Below are 24,505 nucleotides of genomic sequence, written 5' to 3' on the forward strand. Positions count from 1 at the left end.
TGAAACGGTCGAGGAGCTGGCAGACCTTGAACAATTCGAGCACTCCGTCACTGGAGTAGAAAATTATGCCCAAATATTATTTTTCTGTCAGAAGCGATGATTGATCACAAGAGGTCAGAAGGTTTGAAATTGAGATTTAATTTTTCTATGGTTGTTGGTGTAGATAGTGTAGGGAAGTCGGGAGGTTTATGCATTTTTTGGAGAGAAGGAGTGGACTTTGAAGTTGTGTCTTATTCGAATCATCACATATGTGGAGATATTAAGGAGGTAGGGGGAAGGAAATGGAGGTTTGTGGGAATTTATGGGTGGGCGGATAAAGCACTTAAAGGGAATACTTGGGCTCTGATTCGGGCACTCTACCTCGACTCTCCTTATCCAGTCGTTTTTAGAGGCAATTTAATGAAATGCTCTGTTCACAAGAAAAATCAAGAGGTATTGTTAGAGAGCAACAAGTTATGGATGAGTTTAGACGAGTTCTTGATATGTGTACTCTTAAAGACTTAGGCCATGATGGGTCTTGGGTTACTTGGGAGCGTGGAAATTCTGAAAATTTGATTGTCCAAGAGAGATTAGACCGATTTGTTGCGTGTATAGGGTAGACATCATGGTTTAGCAATGCAAGTGTCAAGCACCTGACAAATTTGGTTCGGACCATGTAGCCATTCTTCTTGATACTTCAGCAGCTCAGAAAACGAAAAAGAAGCCCAAAAAGAAATCTTTTAGATTCAAAACTGGATGGTTACTTAAAGAGGGAATGGAGGATGTGGTGAGGGAGGCGTGGGGGGACTCTCGACATCTAATTATGCCTCACAAACTGGAGATGGTGGAACAAAGCTCACGGCTTGGAGTAAGGACTCTCTTGACAATCTTGGCCCGAAAATTGCAGAGGAAGAGGACTCTCTTAAAGCAGCTCAGATTAGTCATGGCGGCACTTTGAATTTTTCCAAATGTTCTCGACTTGAAGCCCTCCTAGATGACCTCCATGAGAAAAATGAAGCGTATTGGTACCTTCGCTCTAGAGTCTCGGAAATTAAGGATGGTGACCGCAACACAAGCTACTTTCACCACAAAGATTCACAACATAAGAGCAAAAATTATATCAAGGAGCTTGAGGATGCACAGGGAGTATGGAGAATGGGGGAGAAAGAGGTTGAACAGATTATTATGAATTTCTATAGCTCACTTTTTGCAGCAGGAGATATTGAAGACAATATGATGAATGAGGTACTTGCTTGTGTACCAAATCTGATCACCGAAGGTATGAACCTTTCTTTGTGTCGCAATTTTTCCAAAGATGAAATTCATATAACTCTGTGATGATGTGACTATTTTTTGTGAATAATATTATTTCTGGTAGAATCTCTCCTAGTGTGATAAACAGGACAAATGTTGCTCTTACTCTGAAAGTGAAAAATCCCATAAGCATTACTCAATTATGCCCTATTGTGTTATGCATTGTTCTCTACAAGTTGGCTTCTAAGTCTATGGCTAATAGGCTTAAACCTCTCCTCCAAAATATTGTGACTGAAAACCAGAGTGCCTTTGTTCCAAAGCGCTTGATCACCGATAATGCCCTTATTGCTCTTGAGCTTTTCCATACTATGAAGAAGCGTGCAAAAGGTAGAAGAGGTTATGCGGCTATGAATTTATACATGAGCAAAGCTTTTGACCGGGTTGAGTGGGATTTCCTTCGGAGGCTTCTTACAAAACTAGGCTTTGCCGGAGCTTGGGTTGATACCATCATGGCCTTTGTTTCCACGGTCGAATACTCCTTCATCATAAACGATGAACCCATGACAACTCTTACTCCTTCGAGGGGGCTTCGGCAAGGTGATCCTATTTCACATTACCTCTTTATCTTAGTTGTTGATGTCCTATCTAGGATGATACAGTTGGCTTCGGAGAAAAAACAAATTCATGGTGTGAAGGCAAGCAGGAATGGCCCCGAGATTACTCGTTTGTTTTTTTTTTTTTTTTGCAGATGATAGTCTCTTATTTACTAGAGCAACCCGACAGGAATGTTCAATCATTGTTGATATTCTCAACAAATATGAAGAAACTTCCGGGCAAAAGATCAATTTAGAAAAGTCGGAAGTCTCTTTTAGTAAAGGTGTTCCCTTTCACTTAAGGGTCTCTTTGAGCTCGGTCTTTGGTATGGAAATGGTTGATAATCATGTGAAATATCTTGGTCTGCCAACTGTAGTGGGGAGATGGAAAAAAAGCCGTGTTTTCTTTTGTGAAGGAGAGAATTAGGAAGAAAATTCAAGTAGGAAGAAAATTCAAGAGCGGGCAAGGAGGTGTTATTGAAATCCGTCATCCAAGCAATCTCGACTTATCTTATGGGGGTTTATAAATTTCCCTCAACTTTGGTACAAGAAATACACTCCATGATGGCTCGGTTTTGGTGGGGTTCGAATATGAAGGAGAATAAAATTCATTGGAGAAGTTGGGATTTCCTATGTCAACCGAAATGGCTTAGAGCTTTGGGTTTCCGGGATTTAGGAGTCTTCAATGATGCTTTGCTGGGAAAACAAATTTGGAGACTTGCGTGCAATGAAAATTCCCTTCTAAGCCGAGTTTTCAAGGAAAAGTACTACCCTAACACCTCCGTTTTTGAAGCTGCTTTGGGGCCTTGTTCAAACTACTCTTGGCAAAGTATTTGGGGATCGAAGGCTCTTGTGCTTGAGGGGCTTGCTGTGGAGAGTTGAGAATGGCAGGAAAATCAAGGTGTGGGATGAATCGTGGCTCATTTATGATGAGAGACGGTTTTTCACAAGCGAGAAAAAGTATGATGAGTGTAATTTTGTTGCAGACTTGATCTCTGAAGATAATAAAAGTTAGGATATGGAAGGTGGATAACATTTTTAATCAGAGGAATAAGCAACTGATTTTAGCCACTCCATTGAGCGATAGGCTGCCCATGGATACGCCTACCTGGGCCTAGTTGAAAGACGGTTGCTATGAGGTGAAGACTGCATGTCTTCTAGGTAAGTCTTGTTTTCTTGAGAATTTTGAAAAATTCTGGGTAGAAATCTGGAAGGCCGAGGTAACTCCAAAAGTAAGACATTTTCTTCAGAGATTTTGCATTAATTCCCATCCTACCCGAAACATTCTTCTGCATAGACACTTGATCAACGTCCCTAGATGTCCATGTGTGGCTATGAGAATAAATCTTTCATTCATGCCCTTATTACCTGCCCAAGTACTCGCGTCTTCTGGGATAAAACAAGCTGCTCTGCTGCTTTGGATGTTTGGGAGGCTAATTCTTTTGGCGAGCTCTTGCTACTGTGGGTGGAGAAGCTGGAGCGGGACATCGTTCAACGCTGCTTATTTTTGGTGTGGTTCCTTTGGAACAGACGCAACAAATTAATCTTCGAGAATTACCATGAGTATGATGACATCCTCCTCCAACGTCACATTAAACTTGTTGCTAATTTTAACGTATATAATGAGAAGATTTATGGTGGGATTAGTCTCCAACAAGAATGCACCAGGAAGATTTAGCAGCCCTGCCCCCTAATGTTGTTAAAATCAATGTAGATGCCTCTACTAAAGATGAAGGGTGGATTGGTTTGGGGCCGGGTGGTGGCTCGTGACAGCTTGGGTCATGTTCTGTTTGCATTTATTAGGCGTATTAAGGCCCCCTTGTGGCTGAGTGCAAGGCAGCCCTCCTTGGTGTAAAGAAAGCACGAGGTTTCGGTTTTGACAAAGTGATTTTAGATTCTGATTCTCAGATTATGGTTTCCAAACTCAAGAAGAACTCCTTCAATATGTCACCAGTGGACAATATCTTAGAGGAGACCGTTTTATCTAGTTCTAGTTTTCATTCTCTTTTATGGTCTCATGTAAAGCGGGATGGCAATGTCGTAGCTCACCATCTTGCTAGAATAGTGTTGGTTGGTCTTGAACAATGTTGGGTAAACCATGCTCCTAGTGCCCCGTATGTATTAGTTGATTATCTTACTATGATTCAATAACAATAATTTTGTTCTATGAATAAGCGATAGGATGTCATGTCTAAATATCCTGCATTATCAAAAGTCAAAAAATTTATCCTAATATTTTAGCAACAATTCGTGATCGCCCGGACACAAAACAAATAATAACTAATATATAAAGCTAAAATTTTAACCAGGTTACGAGACAGTGACACTTGGTGTTCCAACTTTTTGTCAAGTTTCGTGCAAGGTAAGCAACAATTAAACATTAGTATGGCACATAGGATTTTTTTTAGATATATTTTTTATGAATAAAAAAGTTGTATTTTTTAATAGGACAAAAATAGGATAGATTTTGTAGGATAAAAAAAAAATTTAGTGTCGAGTTTTATTTTCAATAAATTTCAATAGATTTATAGGATAAAATTTTTAGTTTAGATTTTTATTTTCGATAAAATAGCTATATTTAACAGATACTCCCTCCGTTTTTAAATACTTGCTCCATTTTTTCTATTTTTTGCACTATTCATGTTTGTGATTTATACATGAGAAAAAATAGTCTTGTGGATACTTGTTGGAATCATCTCAATGAACAGATTATTAATTTTCAATTGTCAGAATTTACACTTATTGATAATTAAAGATATTAATGATCAAAGATTAGCATCAGCATGCGTGTCCAAGAGAAATGGAGCAAGTATTTAAAAACGGAGGGAGTACAAAATAAAATATAAGTTTATCCAAATCACGAGACAACGACACATGATGTTTCAACTTTTTACTAAATGTCGCGTCATGTATACAACATTTAAATAATTTATCATATAAATTTATTTTTATACCATATTTTTTTTAAGCAAGGAAATAGTTCACAACGTAGAACACTCATGTATAATATATCATTATCGATTGAAATAAAATACTTTACAATCTAATATGATTTTATTAGATTATGTAAAACTGTTAATCGGGTCGGCTCGTAGGTCGTTTCGATCAAGTTACTGCAGGTAACGGGTCAAGAAATGTTCACACTAGCCCAAAATTTTGAATTTAGGCCTAGCTAACAGGCTTAGAACAATTTTTCTGCCCGAAAGCTGCTTCGTATACGTTGAGTATATCAACTATCTTAGAGCATTCCTCTCGATTGGCTCTAGTAAAAAGAAGAGTGTCGTCAGCAAAAAAAAAAAAAGATATGAAACTTTTGGCTCGTGTCTACTAGAACAATTTTTTTATATAATTTATTTTTAGAGTTAATATCACAATCAGGCCCTCAATTCTTACTTTTTTTAACTCTTTGGGTACTCAATTTATTTTTTTCACTCTTTGGGTACTCTAACCCAAAATCCGACCAACTAACTCACCTTTAACTCACCGTTAACTATAGGTAATTAAATTTGATAAAAATAAAATGCATAAATTAAACTAATCTGTTTTCAAAAAATAGCCATAGGAGGCTTTTAAAATTAGTTTACAACAGGAAAAATAAAAAAAAAACCCCGTAAAAATATCCTTCCAAACAGAAGGAAAAATAAATAATATCAGTAATGCAAAATTGAGAGCAAGATTTCCCAATAAAAAAAATAAAAATAAAAAAACTGAATAAGAATTTCAGAATATCCTTTCAATACATATCAATATATATACAATTCATGGGGAAGAGGATGAAAAAATCAGAATATTTCCCGCTTCAACTTTCTAACTCACAGTCAAACTCTGATGACTGATTAAATCTATAGTCGTTAGTGGTTATTAATTTGAGTTTACAGTAGCAAAAAAAAAGCCATAAAAATAACCTTCTTCACCCAAAAAAAAAACCATATCAATAAAGAAAAATTCCAGGCAAGATTTTCCAAAAAAAAAAAAAAAAAAATTCATACAAAAAATCATACAAAAAATCCAAAAAATCAGTCCAGCTTTCTCAAGAACATATATCCTTCTCCCTTCTGTGTTCAAGAACCTCCCTAAGAACATTTTTGTCTAAACAAATTAAACTGACCATAATCTAAAGTTAGCGACTTCAAATTGACAACAAAAACAACCAAATTTGCAACATTCGCCCATAAAATTTTCGAGCAAAATTTCCCCTGTTTTGCGACGCACAAAAACATTAAACCCTAGAGCAATTTCAACAACAATTGGCCACAATTCAACAAAATCAATCATACATAGCAGCGATATACTACATCATAAGCACAAATTAGTCGAAAAACAACAACAAATCACCATTGCACTGTCGTTCTCAACCCATAAACTATAAACCCTAACTTGCGAAACTACACTATTCAAACACCACAAATAATCAAAATAAAGAAGTAAAAAACAAGTAGATTACTGAATAATCCTACATACCTCACAAAATGGCTGTGATTCTTGCTTTTTTTCCCCAAATATGGCTACAATCCAAACCCTTTTCCTCACCAAACCTCGTGACAATTTTTTAGAAAAGGAAAAGAATATGAACAGAGGAGAAAGAAGAAAGAAAGTCATACTTTTTTTTGGTGGGCCCCACAAGTTAACCCAATGTACTCAAATTTTAACCAATGGTACTCAATTTTTTTGGCTGGAAATAGGGTAAGAGTACCTAAACGGTGAAAAAAAAAATTTAGTAGTCAAACGGTGAAAAAATCAACAATTGAGGGCCCATTTGTTGTGTTAACTCTTATTTTTGGCATTTTCATAAATTTCTAATATTTTAAGCTTACTTTGCTGTTGTTTTATAATTTTTTAAATCAAACATTTTTACCAATACTATCTATTACTCCGTCCGTTTTTAAATACTTGCTCCATTTCTCCACGCGCGGACATTTAGGAAAAATTGGAGAGTAATAAAATATGGAGGTAGTGGGGTTGGTGGAAGAATGAAAAATTGTAAAAAGCAAAAGTAGTGGAGAAATTGGAGGAGAGAGAACATGAAATTAATAAAATATGATATTTGTTGGGTCCACTAGGTGAGAGAAATGAATAAATATTGTAAAAACTTTCCGAATAAAGAAATGGAGCAAGTATTTAAAAACGACCGAAAAAGGAAAGTGGAGCAAGTATTTAAAAACAGAGGGAGTACTAGATGAAGCTCGTGCACGCAATGCACGGTTTGTTTGAATTTTTTAAAACAATTTTTTTTTAATTAATGTGCTAAAATTGGTTATATATTAAGATAAAATTCCTAATATCAAAAGATAATATTTTATATTTAATTAATTTAAATTTAAAAATAACATTCAACAATTTTGCTTACGTGGCATGTGAATCATTTAATTATAATTTAAAATCTCATTTGTCAATTTTGCTTACGTGGCATTTGAATTATTAAATTATAAAAGATTTTAATGATCTTGTTTTTTAATTGGCTACTACTTAAATTTATAATCCTACATGGCACATTAATAATTTTTTTTATATTTATATTTATGTGTTAAAATTTGTTATATATTTAGATAAAATTTCCGATATTAAAAGATAATATTTTATATTTAATTAATTTAAACTGAGAAATCTCATTCCCCAATTTTGCTTACGTGTCATTTAAAATAATTAATTCTAAAAGAAATTAATAATCTCGTATTTAATTGGTCACCACTAAAAACTTATTATCCTACATGGCACACTAAAAAAATTAAATCATACGTGCCTCTCTTAAAACTCGGGAATATATATATATATATATATATATATATATTAGGCGTGACATGCCTACTACATAATTTAAATCGTCACAAAATCCACTACAAGAAAATTATCTTTTCGTAGCGATTATTTTGTAGCGATTATACATTCGCTACAATATACAAGTATGTTTGTGAAATAATTAAGGAAATCGTATCATTTTACAATCACCATGGTTTTCCCATATAAAATCGATATGAAAAACATAATAATGCATATCCACACTATTTTTGCACATTTATAAAATTGTGAGAAATCGTATCATTTACAATCGCCACTAAATCCCAAAAATCGATACAAGAAGCCTTTTCTACACTAGATATATCAATATTGTTTGACAAAGAATACATAAAATATGTCATAGTTTAGTGGTGAAACATTTAATACTTCCTCCGATCTTTTTTTATTGCACCATGAGGGATTTCACGCTTGTCAATGCATTACTTTAACTATTAATATCTTCAATTATACTTTTGTAAAAATTATAAAAATTTGCACTAGTAGAAAAATAGCAATAGGCAGCCCCCATATGGCACTGGTTCAGGCCAAACCGGTGGCCAAAACCGGTCTAGAAATGGGCGGGAATTTACAACATGAGAAAAGGCACCGGTTTGATCTAAACCGGTGCCAAAAATAAAAAAGACACCGATTTGAACCGGTGCCCTTGTTAGATTTAAAAAAAAAAAAAAACCGGTCAAGCTTTATCCTTAGCTGTCCTTTATATTCCTAACCCTAAATGAGAACTCAGCTTCATTCTCTCTTATTATTAGCTGCCTCTCTCTTCTCTCTCCTCCTTCTCTCTCCTCTCTTCTCTGTCATCCTTCCTTCTCGATCTCTCCGACCACAACGAAACCTCAGATATCTTTTCTATTGTCCTCCTTCTCTGTCCGATCTCGCTCTCCTCTTCTTTCCCCCTTCTTCTCCGACCTTTCTTCTCCCTTCTGTCTTCTGCCCACCACCGCTACTAACCACCGCTGCCACCTACATGTTTCTGGGTTTATTATTCGAGGTAAGGGTTTACTAACCACCGCCGCCACCTGCATGTTTCTGGGTTTAATATTCGAGGTAAGGGTTTCTGGGTTTGATTATTTTTGGTAAATGCCTTGGTTTTTTTGGTTTGATTGTTGTAATATTGTTCGAAATTGATGGGTTTAATTGATTTTTGAATTTTCTGGGATGATTTTGAATTTTTTTTTTGCGTTTAATTGATTTTCGAAATTGATTTTTCTGGGTTCTGAGTTTAATTGATTTCGAAAATTTTGTGAATAATTTTAATTGACTTTTCTGGGTTATGAGTTTAATTGATTTCGAAAATTTTGGGAATAATTTTAATTGATTTTTCTGAGTTCTGAGTTTAATTGATTTCGAAATTGATTTTGAATTTTTTTTGCTTTTAATTGATTTTCGAAATTGATTTTACTAGGTTCTGAGTTTAATTGATTTCGAAAATTTTGCGTTTAATTGATTTTTCTGGGTTCTGAGTTTAATTGATTTCAAAAATTTTGGGAATAATTGATTTCGAAATTTTTGGGGTTAATTGATCTTCGAAAATCTTGGGGTTTAATTGCTTTTCAAAATTTTGGGGTTAATTGATCTTCGAAAATTTTGGGATTTAAAACACATTCAAAAATTTTGTGGTTAATTGTGTTTCGATTTTTTTGGGTTTTTTTTGGTTATTTATTTATTTAATTATTTTGATTTTTGAGTTCGTACATGATGCATGAGTTTTCTGGGTTTTTTTTTTTTTTTTGCATTTTTTTTGTGAGTTTTATTGATTTCTGGGTTTTAATTGATGCAGGTGTTAATTGATGCACAAGGATTCAAGACTTTGATTTTGGAATATTGTTTTTGATGTTGTAATTTTTTATTTGTATTTTTTTTATTTGTATTTTTCAATATCAATTTAACGTTGAATTTTATTGTATGATTATAATTCATTGTATTTTTTTTATTTTTTTTTTGTATTGTACAATAACAGTTTAATATATTGTTATATTTCATTGTCTTCTGCGCTTGTTCTAATTTATATTTTGATGTTCTAATTTATTTTAGTTGATTTAATTTTTAAGTGAAAAAAGGCAAAAAAAAAAAAAAAAAAAAATTGGGCAGTTTTGGCACCGGTTAACCAGTGCCAAAACCAATGAAATAAATATTTTGGTTCATTTTTGGCACCGGTTAACCGGTGCCTAATTGGGTATATGACACCGGTTCGCTAAAAAGGGGGGTATTTGGCACCCCCCACATAGGCAGAGGTTCAAACCGGTGCCTTAGATTGGGTTTGAACCGATAAATCACAAATGATGGTCAAAGAAGGTTAAGTGAATAGTGTAAAAGTCCTAATGGTGCAATAAAATAAAAGCGGAGGAAGTATAAGAGTTTGAGATTTCATGTTCGAATCTTGTACAGATCAAATGTATGATTTTTTTTTTTTGAAGAAAATGAGTTCAACTAACATTTGTAACGATTATAATCGCTACAATAATCACCACGATTGGATGTAGTTTTTCGAATCGATTATTAAGGCAACGGGGGATATTGTATCGAATGACCATTCATTGGGAAAGCTTTTTGTTGCAATTACAATCGATACTAAAGGTTAAAATAATCGTTACGTAAAGGTTATTTTCTTATAGTGATCAAATCAATTCTTACCTAAGTTTGTATCAATGATATATTTTAAAACTTAATACATAAATAAAAAGTTTATCTTCAAATTCAATAAACAAGTTGAGCACCGTACGGGGCACCAAACTAGTAAAAATATAAAATCATACAAATAAAGTTAGGTGTACACCTTATACGAATTAACATAGAGTGGCGAATTCAGGAAATCTAGAAAAAAAATTAAAATTAAAAAAAGCTTTATATTATATACTAACATTATCATTAGCCTTTAAATTTTAAAAATTCATTTTTGTTGATGATTTTTCATTTAACGAATATGGAATAAATTATATTCTACTTATGAATATGATCAAATTAAAAAGTATTTCATAGGTTTAACAGTATTTTTTGAATGTATTCCTCTGAATTTACTATTCAAAAGTAAATATAAAACTATAAAATTATTTTATTTAATATAAATTATTGATTTACTCAAATGAAACTAAATAGTAAATATATTTATTACTTACCAGATAAATATGTGCATTGAAAAGTGCAACAAAAATGGGAAGAAGTTTTATCAAATAAGGAGTTTTTAAGAATAATATTTTATTTTTTTTACAGGAAGAATAATATTGTATTATTATTATATTTGGTATTTTGTACGGTGATTAAAATAATTAAAGTATAAGTATATATATTTTATAATTTAAAATCTTAAAATTCTACTAATTTGTAAGTTTTTATAACTTAAATGAGAGTTTTTTCAAAAATTATATTATGTACAAATATTTTTTTTTTTTTGAAGGAAATATTATGTACATATATAACTGTAGTTGATTTGTTTCAAAAAAAAAAAAAAAATCTAAGAGACATGTTTTATATAAACAAGTCTCTTTTCTTTTAACAAGGAAATTATAAAAAGAAAAGGTTAGAACTTAAGAGACCTATTTAATATAAACAGGTCTCTTTTCTTGTAAGTTGGAAACAAGTGGGATTGTTGGCATTTATTATAGCAGACTCTAAGAGACCAGTTATTTAAGATAACATGTCTCTTTGAACTTCTTCTTCTTCTTCTTTTTTCTTCCAGGGGTTTCCAGGGTAGCATGTGCTACCCCTTGTGCCTTCATAGATCTGCCACTGTTCACAGAGGGCCATAGTTCATAAATATTCTTGGGGCAAACTTGCAAACTTGTACAGTTGTACTCGTAAAGTGTATCTATTTTTTCAATAATAATGCAATATATGGCTTTCAGGATTGACATTCGACTCCTTACCTTTAAAGTATTCGATTAACAAGAAAATGACAAAAGCCAGCCACAACTAGACCTGGAAAATGGGTCATTGGGGTCGGGTATGGGTCGGGTCGGGTCAAGTTCGGGTCAAAAGATTATCGGGTCAAGTTCAGGTCGGGTCATTTCGGGTTTCGGGTTGGTTTCGGGTCGACTGATAACGGGTCGGGTCGGGGATCGGGTCAACAGTTCGAGTCGAGTTTGGGTCGGGTCAAGTTTGGGTCGGGTCAGTTTGGGTCGGGTCAATTTTCGGGTCGGGTCAATTCGGGTCAGGTCAATTTTCGGGTCCAATTTCCGGGTCAACTTCGGGTCGGGTCAACTTCTAGTCGAGTCATATTCGGGTGATTCATTGGGTTAAATTCAACTCTGTATATATATTTATTTATTTTTTGACGAAAAACTCACTATATTTATTAAGGCTATTTTTTTCATGGATTATAGTAATTTTTTGACTTTTATTAACTTTTTTTTTTGTGTGTGTGTTTAGAACTTTAGGCTAAGAATCACTTTCAGGATCTCCTGAAACTAAGAAGAACTAATTGAGTTATACCTCACTCTCTTACTGATCTTAGTTTTAATACGTACTCTTATTATCATTGTCATTGTTGTAATAATTTCTTTGAATTATTCTTGTACTCCCTTCGTCCCAAATTACTCTTAACGATTTGACATTTTACACTATTCACACATCTTACTTTGACCATCTTTTTTAGCTATTATATGAAAGTCAATGTAGTCAGGTAAGATGTTGTTGGGTCTATTTTAATGTATAATTTCCTAATATAACTTTTTATACTACCTTCGTTAACTTTTATTTGTAACTTTGGGGTATTATTTGTGAGATATAAAATATTCCAAAATTGCAAATAAAAGTTAACGGAGATAGTAACTTATATAATTATTTACTAAAAGAATTTAAAGGTCGGGTCATTTTCGGGTCGGGTCAACTTCGGGTCTTGGGTCAACTTCGGGTTGAGTCGTTTCGGGTCTTGGGTCAACTTTGGGTCGGGTCATCTCGGGTCGGGTCGTTTCGGGTTGGGTCATTTTGGGTTTCGGGTCAAGGTCGGGTCAGTTCCACTTCGGGTCGGGTATGGGTCGGGTCGGGTTAATTCGAGTTTTGGTTCAATTTCGGGTCACTGGTTTCGGGTCGATTTCGGGTCATGGGTCAGGATTGCCAGGTCTAGCCACAACTATGTTAAGGACTTGCGCTACGTGGGCGGTTGGGAACTTAAGTAGGGTGTATGAAGCTCATTTCTTTTTTTTTTTTTTTTTTTAACAAAAGAAGCTCATTTCTTATAATAATGCAGGTGTTAGTAAAATTCAGGCGTCAGTCAACAATTTACCACAACCCATATACTTGTATATCATATGAAAAACAATGAATTTTTGAGATTATGTATACACTTCTTACATAAAATAGACTTTCAAATCATAATCAAACTAAGCAAATTTACAAATTTTTTTATGATGGGAATTCTAAATCAAAATCTTACACGATTGGAACTTGGAGCTACTGAACTAAGAAGCATCAGCCCTAATTTCATTGCGCTAGAACAAGTTATGTCAATAAAATGTACTATAGCAAGTATCCATATTCATGCATCTCATAGTATATGGTTGATCTTGAATCTGAATACCATAACACTGCCAAAATTGCGCTTTTCCAAGCCAGTATAATTACTACATGAACACTAGATCAATCTAGAGCCTGTCTAGTGTTTTCTATCACCTTTATCAAAGAAGATAGGCACAAGGTATCATATTCACAATGGAAAGAAGACTCGTTGTCAGAGTTTGCAGAAATCAAGACACCGTTCCTAAAAAGGTAAGTCAGACTGGATTCGGGTTGGTTGTATGAAGAAGGATCGACTTTCTTACAAAAGTCCTTCCCTGAATGACAAACACATTCAACAAGATTTGCCAGCTTATTTTCTGAAGCCTCACATTGACAAGCATTTTCTTCCTGGGATTCAAGCTTTCTCAGACCTCCATTTTCAGAATTACTGCATCGTTTAATGCTATACAGATTCCTTATAGTTGAGCACAGACTTGAAGATAGTGCTGAAACAAGATCATGGACATCTTCCACGGTGCAACATGACGAAGATAATTTCCACTCTTGGGCGATTTTTTTCTTTAACAATTGTTGAAGAGTATAAATGCATTCACTGCAACAACTGTAAGAACATATAGCTTCAGACTCTGATGACAAATCATTGCTCTGGGAAGACTTGGAATCATGGAGCTGAAGATCACTTGTACAATTTCCAGCTTCAGAAGAAATCTCATTTTCCACCAAGGGTTCAATAATAGTTTGATTGCAGAATTCACTGGATACATGGAGCCCAGTGTTTTCAAGTTTTTCAGAGTTACAAATACCAGCTGCTGGTTGATCAAGAGATTCTGTACAAGCCAATTGACTAGACTCTTGTTTAGTCAGCATGCGTCCACCAGTGACGGAAATATCTTCAAAATGTTCCAACTCTGGCTCTTCACATCCTGTAAATTTCTGGGGTATTATACTATATGATTGATGAACAGAATCCACACAGTTGGTACTAGACACCATATTGCTCCCTGAAAGTATTTGATCGGCGGATTCCTTTTCTTCGTTTATAACCTCTACTTCAGAATATACATCCTGTGGAACATGGGTTATAGCCGCAGCTGTTGGTCGAGACTCTTCAATAAGGCTCACTGCCTCTGTCAGATTGTCATTGCCAGAATCAATAGTTCCCACGTTTGAATCAGCAGGTTGAGCACTTACAGCAATAGTTTCTGGCAGCACTACTTCAAGTTCTGGCTGCTGGAAACCATTACCTGGAATATTAGGCTCTTTTTCAACCTGGATAGAATTGTCACCTGGTGTGTGTAACGGGTTTTCAGCACTACAGGCCTGCAGGCTCTCCTCAGTTGGGTCTTCTAAAACTTGCACAGTTTCAGGACACTGAGCACCATTTAGCTTCGAGTTCACAATTGATGTTTGAGCATCTGCCTCTAAGCTGAAATTCAACATTATTTCTGTCAGACAATTCAGGCGAAACAAGAGAATTTACCAGCACATTAATGAAACCATACCTTTTTAATGAGTAAGACCAGCTGTTAACCATGTCCTCTAGGTAAGCAACTTGGGACAAAAGGCGAAAATATTGGTATCTGTCTTTTCCTGCCTGGATCCTGGTAGCTATTTGCTCAATGAGGAGCTCAAGCACCTTCCTTACTTCCAGAGACACTTCCAGTGGAGACGTATATACTCCTCGATATGCAGACAAGCCCACAGCTAATAGGCCTCTAACCAATGTAAACTGGTCCTTACCTTTACTGCTGTTAGTATTGCATGCAACAGTTTCCTTTGCTACTGACTTAGAAGGGCGTACAATGCATGAATTAAATGGCCATCCTTTCCAAGGTCCACGGACGTCAGTGCTTGGACCTTCGTTCAGCTTAGAAGTGATCCAACAGAGTTCAGCAAAATGTGGGTACCTCAGAATTTGATAGCCAAAGGTAGTTATAGCCAACGTCACGGATGATTTTCCTTTGCCATTTCTAGATGCAGATGGCGCCGGCAATTTTGCAATAGAGCCTTCAGCCAGTTCTGGATTTGCTCTAGGTTCCTCCATTAATTTGAGTTCATTATGGTGACTTAATACATCAACTTTACCTCCATGACGAGCTTTATAGGCAGTACTTGAATCTGAATCACCATGATTTCCAATGTGAACAAGTTGCAGAAATTGTTGAATCAGATCCTGTGATAAGTCTAATGCAGCCGAATGAATCAACTTATCATGGTGAAACTCCCTTTCCACCTCCACAGAAAATCGGGGAGTTCCATACTCCGAATGAACAGAGCCTTCAGATGTTAAAATGTCACAGCCAAAGAACTGACGCAGTTCTGCAGGAAGAGCTGAACTTGGAATCTCTGATGTAGCCTAGTCATGAAAACAACAAATAAGCAGTCAATTCAGGGATAACATATGAACCCTTGGGCCAAGTGCTCTCATTATAAACAAATCATAGCTGACAGACAAATCAATGTGAAATCTTAGGGGGCATTGTAATGGGGGTTTGAAGAAGTAAAAAAGATTCAAAATGCAAGCCTTGTGTCAGGACCTACGGCCAAGGGACACTCCCTTGATTCCGTTTTTCGTCGTTTGTAAGTCATATTTATACATTCTCCCACTATATGATTCCCCCCCCCCCCCCCACAAAACACACCAAACAATGGGAATCATTTAACCCCAAAACTCCTTTACACCCAACCACCTTCACCACTCCATCACACTATACCACTGCCTGACCCCACCAATCCCCAAATACAAACACTACACTCTTTATCCACCAACAACCTCACCAACTCCCCTATTCACCCCCAAAAACCAACAAACTCACCCCATAAGCAAACCTAACCACCCAAAAACCACTCCACCACCTCAAATACAACCCTAACCACCTCAAAATCTATCCACCCACCACGAAAATTCACCCAACTAGCCAACTGTCACAACCCAAAAAACCACCAAGGCCAACCTTTCTTGCTAGTGTCGTGATCTAGAGAGCAGGGTTGTAGGGTGTATCCCTTGTTATTGTTTGTGGTGGTGGTATTTTTTTCCTTTTCTTTCCACTTATCACTCATTCTTCTTTAGCCTACACCCAATAAGCTCCTTTTACTTCAGACTGTAAAGCCCTATTTGGTTTAATGGAAATATTTTCAATGATATATGATTTTTTGTGGAAAATAATTTTTCTAGGAAAAACACAGGTACAAACTAGTTTTCAATTGTTCAGTTCCTTGCAAGAAAAGTTAAAGACAAAAAGAAAATGGAGAAGAAGGGAAAAGATAGGTTGGAGGAGAAAGTGAGGGGAAGCAAGGGAGTAGGGCAAAAACTTAGCTTCCCTTTCTTACACAAGAAAGATGTTTCCAAATTTTGAGAGAGTTATCTTCCACCCTTGAAAAAATTGTTCCCACCCCAAACATAGAAAATTGAGAATCATTGGACGAATTTTTTTATGAAGCGCCATAATTCCCAAAATCACAATTTAAGAAAATAATTATTCCACTCTCTTAAGTCGAGGAACAGTTACAGATAATGTAATAAAGACAAGACAAGTAAATATACCCCATTCCTGCGAGAAGGAAGGGTAAGAGGCAGAATGGAAGAGAGAGAAATCACCAGTATGATAAGGGATGAGGATACACGTATGTATTCTAGATGCTCCACAAAAGATCTCCATATCTGGGAGGCACTGCTATCTTCGTATTGGTATGCTGTCACTTCCATCGGTTCAGATTTGCTTGGAATGGGGCTACAGTTCTCATGATCAATTGGACGAGATGTTGACAAGGATTCCTTGGAAGACTGATGTAATGTTGCAACCTCAACATCTTCCTGGACACTCGGGCATGACTGTACAGCCCACAGATCAATCCTGGGCATGAACAAACCACACATCTTCAAACTGGCACATTTCACTGCAATAATGACAAGCAATGAGAAATATTCAAATGTCCAAATCATATTTGGTCATGGAAGCATTAACAATAAGGTCATATAACTAACAACTAATCAGCTAGGACAGCAGCTCATATTTGCCTTGCAGCCAAACCAGAATTAGTTTGAATGTTTGAGGAATAGAGGACAAGGTTATAGAATTATAGAAAAACACAAGGGAGGGGGGGGGGGTATTCCAGAGCTTCTTCAGATTGTATCCAATCGTTTAACTCCAATACTTTAACCTCCCTTAGTACACAATATTAGCTTCCATAAACCTCATAGCACATGGCTATAATTAGGAATGAGAAGGAAGGGGGGATCAGTAAATGGGACAATAATTTTAAACCTGGAACATTTGACATTTCGTAGGCATCAAAGATCAAATTAAAGATTCAGGTTATGACCCCATTAATTAACTTCTCTGATCTCCTCTCAATAGGGACAGGCACAATTGTATACTTCATTTCCTCCCATTCCCAACCTGAAATCAGGAGTAGAAATTCTTGTATACAGAATACAAAACATAGCAACCTAAATTTTCCCTATCTTGCTTTCTTTTGGTTATTTTGGAAATTGTCAATGTCCCCTAAAAATAAAAAATAATAAATAATAAAAAAATTATCAATCATCTTAAGTTATTGTCTTCAAACGTTAAAGGAATTTCAGCCTAGCAAAAGTATTCAATTTTACCCTTTATAATAGAATGTTTTGAAAAGACTGAAGCATGACATACTTAAAATATTTGAAATGCCTTGTTCCATATCGCCATGCCCCTCTTGTGAAATTGTAGCCAAATCAATCTTCTGCATTTCAATACTGCCCACAAAACAATGAAGAAGGCAAGAAGCAAGATGCTTTTGGCCAGATCTTGGATCCCCTGAAATCATTATCCTATACCCTATTTTCTTTGATAGAACATCACAAAATTTTTGGTGAGAACCAAAAGTATTGACATGAAGATCAGAAGAGCGAAATCCACCATCCCCAGATGAAGTATCCCTTGACATATCACATCCGGCGGAAGAAGCATCTCCTTCTAGGATTCCAGCCATGAGAAGATTTCTCACAATCTCTTTAGTTTCTGCATCTTGCACCATATCTTGTGCATGACACCACCATTTATCACTCTGCAAACCTTTTTTCTCCAAAACTGAAACAACAACCCTTTCAATGGCTGCTGCAGCATATACAAGACGACGAGGTAACCAGAGACGGTCATCAAGATATAGAGATATCATTAAGCTTAAAAGTGGCTGGAGCAGGAAAGTTATAAGATGCATGTGAAGAGGAGAGCCAACAACTTCATTTGCAGCCATCCCTGCCACTCTACGGGAACATGGGGGAGGAGCAAGGGAAAGAGCCTCTAACCAATCTTTCTCTTCCACCACAAATGAAGGAAGCTGTGGACGTTTTCCCTGCTCAAGATTGTCTTCAGCATAAGAAATAATTTGGTGCCATGAGCAATTTCTTTTCAAGGCGATAACAGCTGCTTGAGCACAAAGAGCTTGCAGATCTGCACCAGCAAAGCCCACAGTTCTAGCAGATACCCACTCCAGCAAAGTACCAGATACTGGCTTAGGCCACTTTCTTGTATGAAGAGCCAAAATAGCAGCTCTATCATTTGTTGAAGGTAGTGGAAAATAAACTTCTCTATCAAACCTTCCAGGGCGTCTTAAAGCTGGATCTACAGCATCAGGACGGTTTGTAGCACCTATAACTATAACAGATCCTCGAGACTTCAAGCCATCCATTAAGGCAAGCAAGGTGGATACCACTGAACTGTGAGTCTGGTCTTGCTGCCGCGTACGAACAGGTGCCAACCCATCAATTTCATCAAAAAAAATGATTGAAGGCTGAGATTTCTCGGCAACCTGGAAGAGAAGTCTAAGCTGTCGTTCAGCATCGCCAACATATTTTCCCAAACAATCTGCACCTTTCCGGGCAAAATAAGCTATGCGTTTATCCCCACGAGCACAGGCTCCAATTAATGACCGCACAACTAGAGTCTTGCCTGTGCCAGGATAACCATGCAATAGAACGCCTCTGGGAGGTGTAATCCCCATGTTTTTAAAAAACTCAGGGTACAGAAGAGGCAAGATTACAACCTCTTTCATGCATTGTATGACACCCTGAAGTCCAGCAACAGATTCCCAACCCTCAAAAGAATTCTGACCTTCAGAATGTGGGCCCCCTATGTACACAGGGGCAATTCTTAACAAATCACGCTGAAGCCTTTTTGATTCACGCTTTAGAAATTCTTCATCCTCACCACATTTCTCCAACCACTTTTCTTCTGCCTCAAGATCTTTTCGTGAAGCATCATTTGACACCTTTCTCAGTTCCAACCTCACCTTCTTAGCCTTAAGCTTCTTCATATGTTGTGCATATTGAAACCCATGAGGTTGGAAATGATGTCGATGATCAGCGCAGGCTATAAGAAATTTACGGTGATCAAATATGCAGCCACTAGCTCGTGCACAAGGCTGTGGAAAGTAAATCGGGAAATAACAAATCAACAACACAAACAATAAATTGAATCAATTGATGAAAGTTTTAACCTTCTGACTGCAAACGATCTAGAGTGATGAGACACTGTGTAAGAAGAGCGCACACAAGTACACAACACATGCGTCGATAAATGGCAGACAATAACAACAATTTTGAAAGGTATACAAGATCCTGGACAAGATCACAATATGAGCAATAGAAAATTCACATCAACATCAATATGAGAATTTGACAAAATGAAAGGTCTGCCTGCAGTAACTATGAACAAAAGTTAGATGGCTCCTTACCAAATGGTAAGTTCTTGGACACCGATCCACACGGCACCCAAGAGTTGCCCCTGGTCTTCCACAGCGGGTACATTTCAACGCCCTTCCTCTACAAAGTGCAGCTCTGATGTTTCTTAAACACCCTAAGCCAGCAAAATAAACCTACAGACATTAATCAACAACAAAATTTTTTGAATGAGGAAAAAAAATAGCATAAACTGGTATACGTCAGAATGCTCTTAGGAACTCAAAAGAAAAAGCTGACAGGCTGTCAAGAGCAAAAAAAACAATATATGGACTGATGTTACTTGTATTAAACATTGAATGTCAGGAGGTCAGCAATTTCCAATCCTAACTATTTGATAACCAAAACATCAAACACGTATACATTTTTTTTTTTTTTGGTAATGTTTTAGATATTAAATCAAAGCAAGGGAAGAACAAACTTCATACAACCAAGAGCTCCAAAAAAGATGTGTACACTGTGTCTCTCAAATGCCTTGGGAGTATTTAAAGGCATCTAAACAAAAAATGGTAATGAAACAGCAACTTGAAATGTGACTTAATGTTTAAAACAAAAGGAAATATAGATGAAATGACAGCCAAGTTTTAAGCATGCATCTCCCCACCCCCCCACCCCCCTCTTATCTATTTGATTCAATCAATCAATCAAAGCCTTTGGGGTTGGCAACATTAAACAAAAGTGATTATTCCGTATAGTCATCCACAAAAATCTTCCTCCTCCATCCTTTTCAATCAAATACCTCATTCTCATGCAATCCATACGCTTCATATCCTTCCTAACTCCTTCCAACTAAGTCATTTTCAGTATCCCTATACCTCGTTAAACTTATCTGTGATCTCACTCTTCCACTCTTCAATTAGAAAAGACATTGGACATTATAGGATCATAAAGGGGAGTGGATGGATAAATAAAAGGAAAAAAAAGAAAAAAGAATACACTAAAAGGTGCAACCACCGGAAAAGAAATTATGTACTAAAGCAAAGTCAACTAAACCTCTCCTATAATTTAAAGCCAAATTAAATTGAAAAGGATTTTATTTTCCTTTTTCTTCAAACTTTTATCTTCAAAATATATGTTTTAGTTTATGTTTGATTATAAAACATGATATTATTTCCACAGATCTCGTATATATACACCATTAAAGATAATTCAAAGACGAAGTATAAAATTGAATATATTAACAGCAATGGTGAGCTATAAGCCTTGTAGCTTTGTTTACCAACTAAGCTTTCTAAACTACAACCGTGAAAAACTACTTTACCCTCCAATGGTAAGCAACAATCTCTTCTAACTTAAATGGGCCCACGTGTTAAAATTATTTTATAATAAAAGAAAAACAACAAACAATAACTTTAATGCTTTTGAATTGCCAAGTGGAACCATGATATATGTGAAACCACACCGCTTTGTGGAGCTACATATATATCACCAAACTACAACTAGTGTTGCTTCACACTAGTAAGCTCACTGCTCCAGCTATTAATTATTTGCAAGCAGGTTGTTCATTACAACTGGTGGATGCTCTTCATTCCATTTTTGTGATATGACTTAAACAAGTATACCATGGATGCTCTCAAAAAAAAAAAACAAACAAACAAACAAACTGAGAGGTAGCATGAGGGTATACGATTCCGACACAGAGAAGGGAATTTTAATTGAAAACTCAGGCCACATACCTGTAAACATTGAACACCAGGTATATATGTCTAAAATTAGTAAACACACCTGGGAAGTACACATGAAGCTAAAAGTTATTCTTTTTATCTGAAGCTATCTGCCATTAAATTTTAAATAATTATAAAACATCGTCATCCCAATTTCTTCAAGAGACACAATTAATTGATAGGGTAAGCATCCTTACAATTGCTCAGAAGCTGAACCTAACTTCAATCAAATTAACAAACTTTTTAAGGCTAAAGCATCTAAATCGTAAGGAGTAAGGACTAAGGAGCAAAATATCCTGAGTGTTCCTAGTAGACTCAAACCTTTTCAGACAAATTAAACGCATTATCATGTAGGATAAGGTAGACAAGTAAAAAGAATATGAATCATGCAACTCACCTCTGGACTCCATACAGCACAATGTTGATGAACCCAAATTCCAGCAATTCCATATCGGTCATTTATAGGGCCCAAGAGTCTTCCAAGCCAACCAGGTTCATCACCAAAACCATCCCATGGATCATAGTTGCATTCCTCAGAAGCAGATGAACCACTGTATGCCTCATTGTCACTGCCAGCAGAATCATTAGCCGTAACCTTTGGAGGCTTTCCATCAGTCCCTCCTCCACACAAACCACATCGTCTTCCCTTCTTTACACGTGATTTAGGAATCCCACCAACAGCAACATTGCAATCAGCCTGATCTGCACCACTATCAACCTCTGCATGTATTTCCTTAACTTCTGCAACCTCTTTTAAAACATCATGTCCCACATCTTCAGCTAAATCAGTAGCCATCGCAGTCACCTCTGCAACTTGATTATGATTTTCATCACCCTCATCATGTTTCAATGAATCCAATGCTTCATGATTCTTCTCATCACCTACCATATTGTCAATGCTATCAACCTTTTCCATAGGTATATCATCCTTAGGACCTTCACTCTCTATATCTACAAGATGAACAAGACTACCATCCCTAATCTCCTCATTTCCGACTATTCTTCCACTCGTTGAGGGCATACAGTCCCCATCGCCTTCATCCCCTATGGCATTAACCCCATTTTCCAAGTTGCCATCTTCTAAATGATCATCATGCAACTCATCCTCATCATCAACTGAAACCCTACCACTATCAGGTTCACTAGACTTCATAGCCCTCGATTTATCACTGTCCAAGCATGGTTCTTCCTCCACCGGATCATCCTTCACAGACTTAATATCCTCATCATCATCCCAACAAAGCTTCCTCTTCCCACGAGCCTTATTCCGACTACCTATCAAACTAAGACCCTCACTCTTACCCCTAGACCTTACCCTCAACCTCAAAGCTCCCAATTCCTCCTCCAAATTCACAACACTCGGAATAGGACCATCATTCTTCACATTCCCCTTCCCCCTCAACTTCTTCCCTGAACCCCCACTAACATTCCCCTCTATTTTATCAATTTTTCGCCTCTTCCTCGAAGGGGCAGGAGACGAATCAAGAATCACCGGTGCCCTTATCGCCCTCGAGCTTCGACGAAGCTCAGTCTCCTTCCCCACCAATTCCCCTCTACTACTAGTACCCTCATTAGACTCCAATTTAACCCCACGATTCTGATTATACACATCCTCACTAATTGCATCAAGTCTTTTATGTTTCTTTCGAGTTCTTACACCCGACCGGTTCCCATTCCCTTCTTTCGAAGGAGAAATGGTTTCCGATTCAGATTTTCGCATCACAAATTACTTCCAAAAAACAGAGCAAACCCCCCCTATTTTCGATTATTCATCCAACAAACATTACAGAAATAAAACCCTAATCATACATCAACATTCATCAAATTAAAACTTCAAATTAAACTCAGAAACACTCACCTCTTCGTCGACAACACCAATTTGATCCCCCAAAAAACAATCACATAAACCCTAGAAACTCCAATGCAAATTTCATCCACAAACATCCCAAATCATCTCATTGATTATCGATTAAACGAAGAAAATGTTGAAAAATCTGCAGATTTTTAGGGTAATTACAGCATTATCTTGACACTTTTTCTCTCTCCTCTGTTTTCAATTTCATTCGAACTTCATTTTTCATGCGCTTGTTATTTTGAAGAACTAGGGCAGAGAAAAGGGGGGAGTGTTCATATTATTTGCTTAATTTTTATTTTTTTGTATAATCTCACGCGCTAATTATCACGTGAATAGACGCGCTATTCAAAGAAGAAGTTAACGTTTTTTTTTTGCACTTTTTGTCCAAATTGTTTGGAAATGAATATTTTGGTAGGGTCATTTAAATTGGGTATCCAAAGCACGTGGGTTAATGAGAGTGGGCAATTTTTTTATTTTTAATTTTTTTTGGAAAGAAATTGAGAAAATTGGATGATATGTTATTTTCTTGAATGTTGTTGTATTTTTTCCCACCAAACACTTTTACCGCCAAATGTGGGGAGTGCCTCAACTAGAAATGAGAGAATTGAGGGGTCTCTTTTGGATTTGGCAATACATACATCAAGCTTTAAAAGCAAGTGGTTGGAAAGATGGGGTATTCTTTGCAAGGGTTTAGCAGGAAAGAGGTCAATTTTAGTGAAAGGGCACTTTTTTAATGACCGTGTCAATGTTTATCCTAAAAGCGTTTATCTTGTGATAATATTGTAATAAAATGCATTGGTTTTGTCTCTTTATTTAAAAACTTTTCCTAATTAAAAGAAAAGGCAAATATAAAAACATAAACTATAGCCGTTTCTTGACAACTTCAAAGACAAAAGCTCACTAGCAACTTCAATAGAGAATGCTTCAATGAGGGATAAAGAGATTCATGTCATTTCAATGAAGACTATTAAAAATTACCATAAAAAACTAACACCGCCATTTCTGACAGCTTTGCCGATGATTTCAAAGAAAAATTTAAAAGGAATGGTCAATTACATAGGGTAGATGTTTATGGTTAATTACATAGGGTAGATGTTAATCGTTTGCTCGTGATCTCTCTACTCTATTGATTTCTCCATTGAAGTTGCTTGTGAGCTTCTTTGTTTGTTGCTTCTTGAATACTCCGTTAAATTTT

General features: G+C 36.2%; 2 protein-coding genes and 1 long non-coding RNA gene across 3 annotated transcripts; 2 read left to right on the plus strand and 1 right to left on the minus strand.

Moving 5' to 3' along the window:
- Nucleotides 1–404: 404 nt before the first annotated feature.
- LOC110687001 lies at nucleotides 405–3,977 on the plus strand. Its single transcript, XM_021863637.1, has 4 exons — nucleotides 405–595; nucleotides 750–1,313; nucleotides 1,358–1,928; nucleotides 3,735–3,977. The coding sequence occupies exons 1-4, from the start codon at nucleotides 405–407 to the stop codon at nucleotides 3,975–3,977; spliced, it is 1,569 nt and encodes a 522-aa protein (XP_021719329.1).
- A 4,129-nt stretch (nucleotides 3,978–8,106) lies between these two features.
- Nucleotides 8,107–9,606, plus strand: LOC110686953. The gene is made up of 2 exons (XR_002504373.1): nucleotides 8,107–8,666; nucleotides 9,400–9,606. It is a non-coding gene; the product is annotated as an uncharacterized LOC110686953 (long non-coding RNA).
- A 3,298-nt stretch (nucleotides 9,607–12,904) lies between these two features.
- Nucleotides 12,905–24,097, minus strand: LOC110686954. The gene is made up of 6 exons (XM_021863576.1): nucleotides 21,853–24,097; nucleotides 19,788–19,928; nucleotides 17,726–19,475; nucleotides 16,672–16,970; nucleotides 14,576–15,429; nucleotides 12,905–14,499 (listed from the first exon to the last, which is right to left on the minus strand). The coding sequence occupies exons 1-6, from the start codon at nucleotides 23,173–23,175 to the stop codon at nucleotides 13,194–13,196; spliced, it is 5,673 nt and encodes a 1,890-aa protein (XP_021719268.1). The 5' UTR covers nucleotides 23,176–24,097; the 3' UTR covers nucleotides 12,905–13,193.
- Nucleotides 24,098–24,505: the final 408 nt, after the last annotated feature.

The sequence above is a fragment of the Chenopodium quinoa genome, unplaced genomic scaffold (assembly GCF_001683475.1).
Source record: "Chenopodium quinoa cultivar QQ74 unplaced genomic scaffold, ASM168347v1, whole genome shotgun sequence".
NCBI lineage: Eukaryota > Viridiplantae > Streptophyta > Magnoliopsida > Caryophyllales > Amaranthaceae > Chenopodium > Chenopodium quinoa.

Coding starts and splice junctions, on each gene's coding strand:
- LOC110686954 (XM_021863576.1), bottom strand. CDS start 23,175: ATGCGAAAATCTGAATCGGAAACCATTTCTCCTTCGAAAGAAGGGAAT. Junction 19,476..19,787: donor GTCCAAGAACTTACCATTTG/GTAAGGAGCCAT, acceptor TACTTTCCACAG/CCTTGTGCACGAGCTAGTGG. Junction 16,971..17,725: donor AGGCATTTCAAATATTTTAA/GTATGTCATGCT, acceptor TCATTATTGCAG/TGAAATGTGCCAGTTTGAAG.
- LOC110687001 (XM_021863637.1), top strand. CDS start 405: ATGCTCTGTTCACAAGAAAAATCAAGAGGTATTGTTAGAGAGCAACAA. Junction 596..749: donor CGATTTGTTGCGTGTATAGG/GTAGACATCATG, acceptor GGTTACTTAAAG/AGGGAATGGAGGATGTGGTG. Junction 1,929..3,734: donor AACAAATTCATGGTGTGAAG/GCAAGCAGGAAT, acceptor TCTGATTCTCAG/ATTATGGTTTCCAAACTCAA.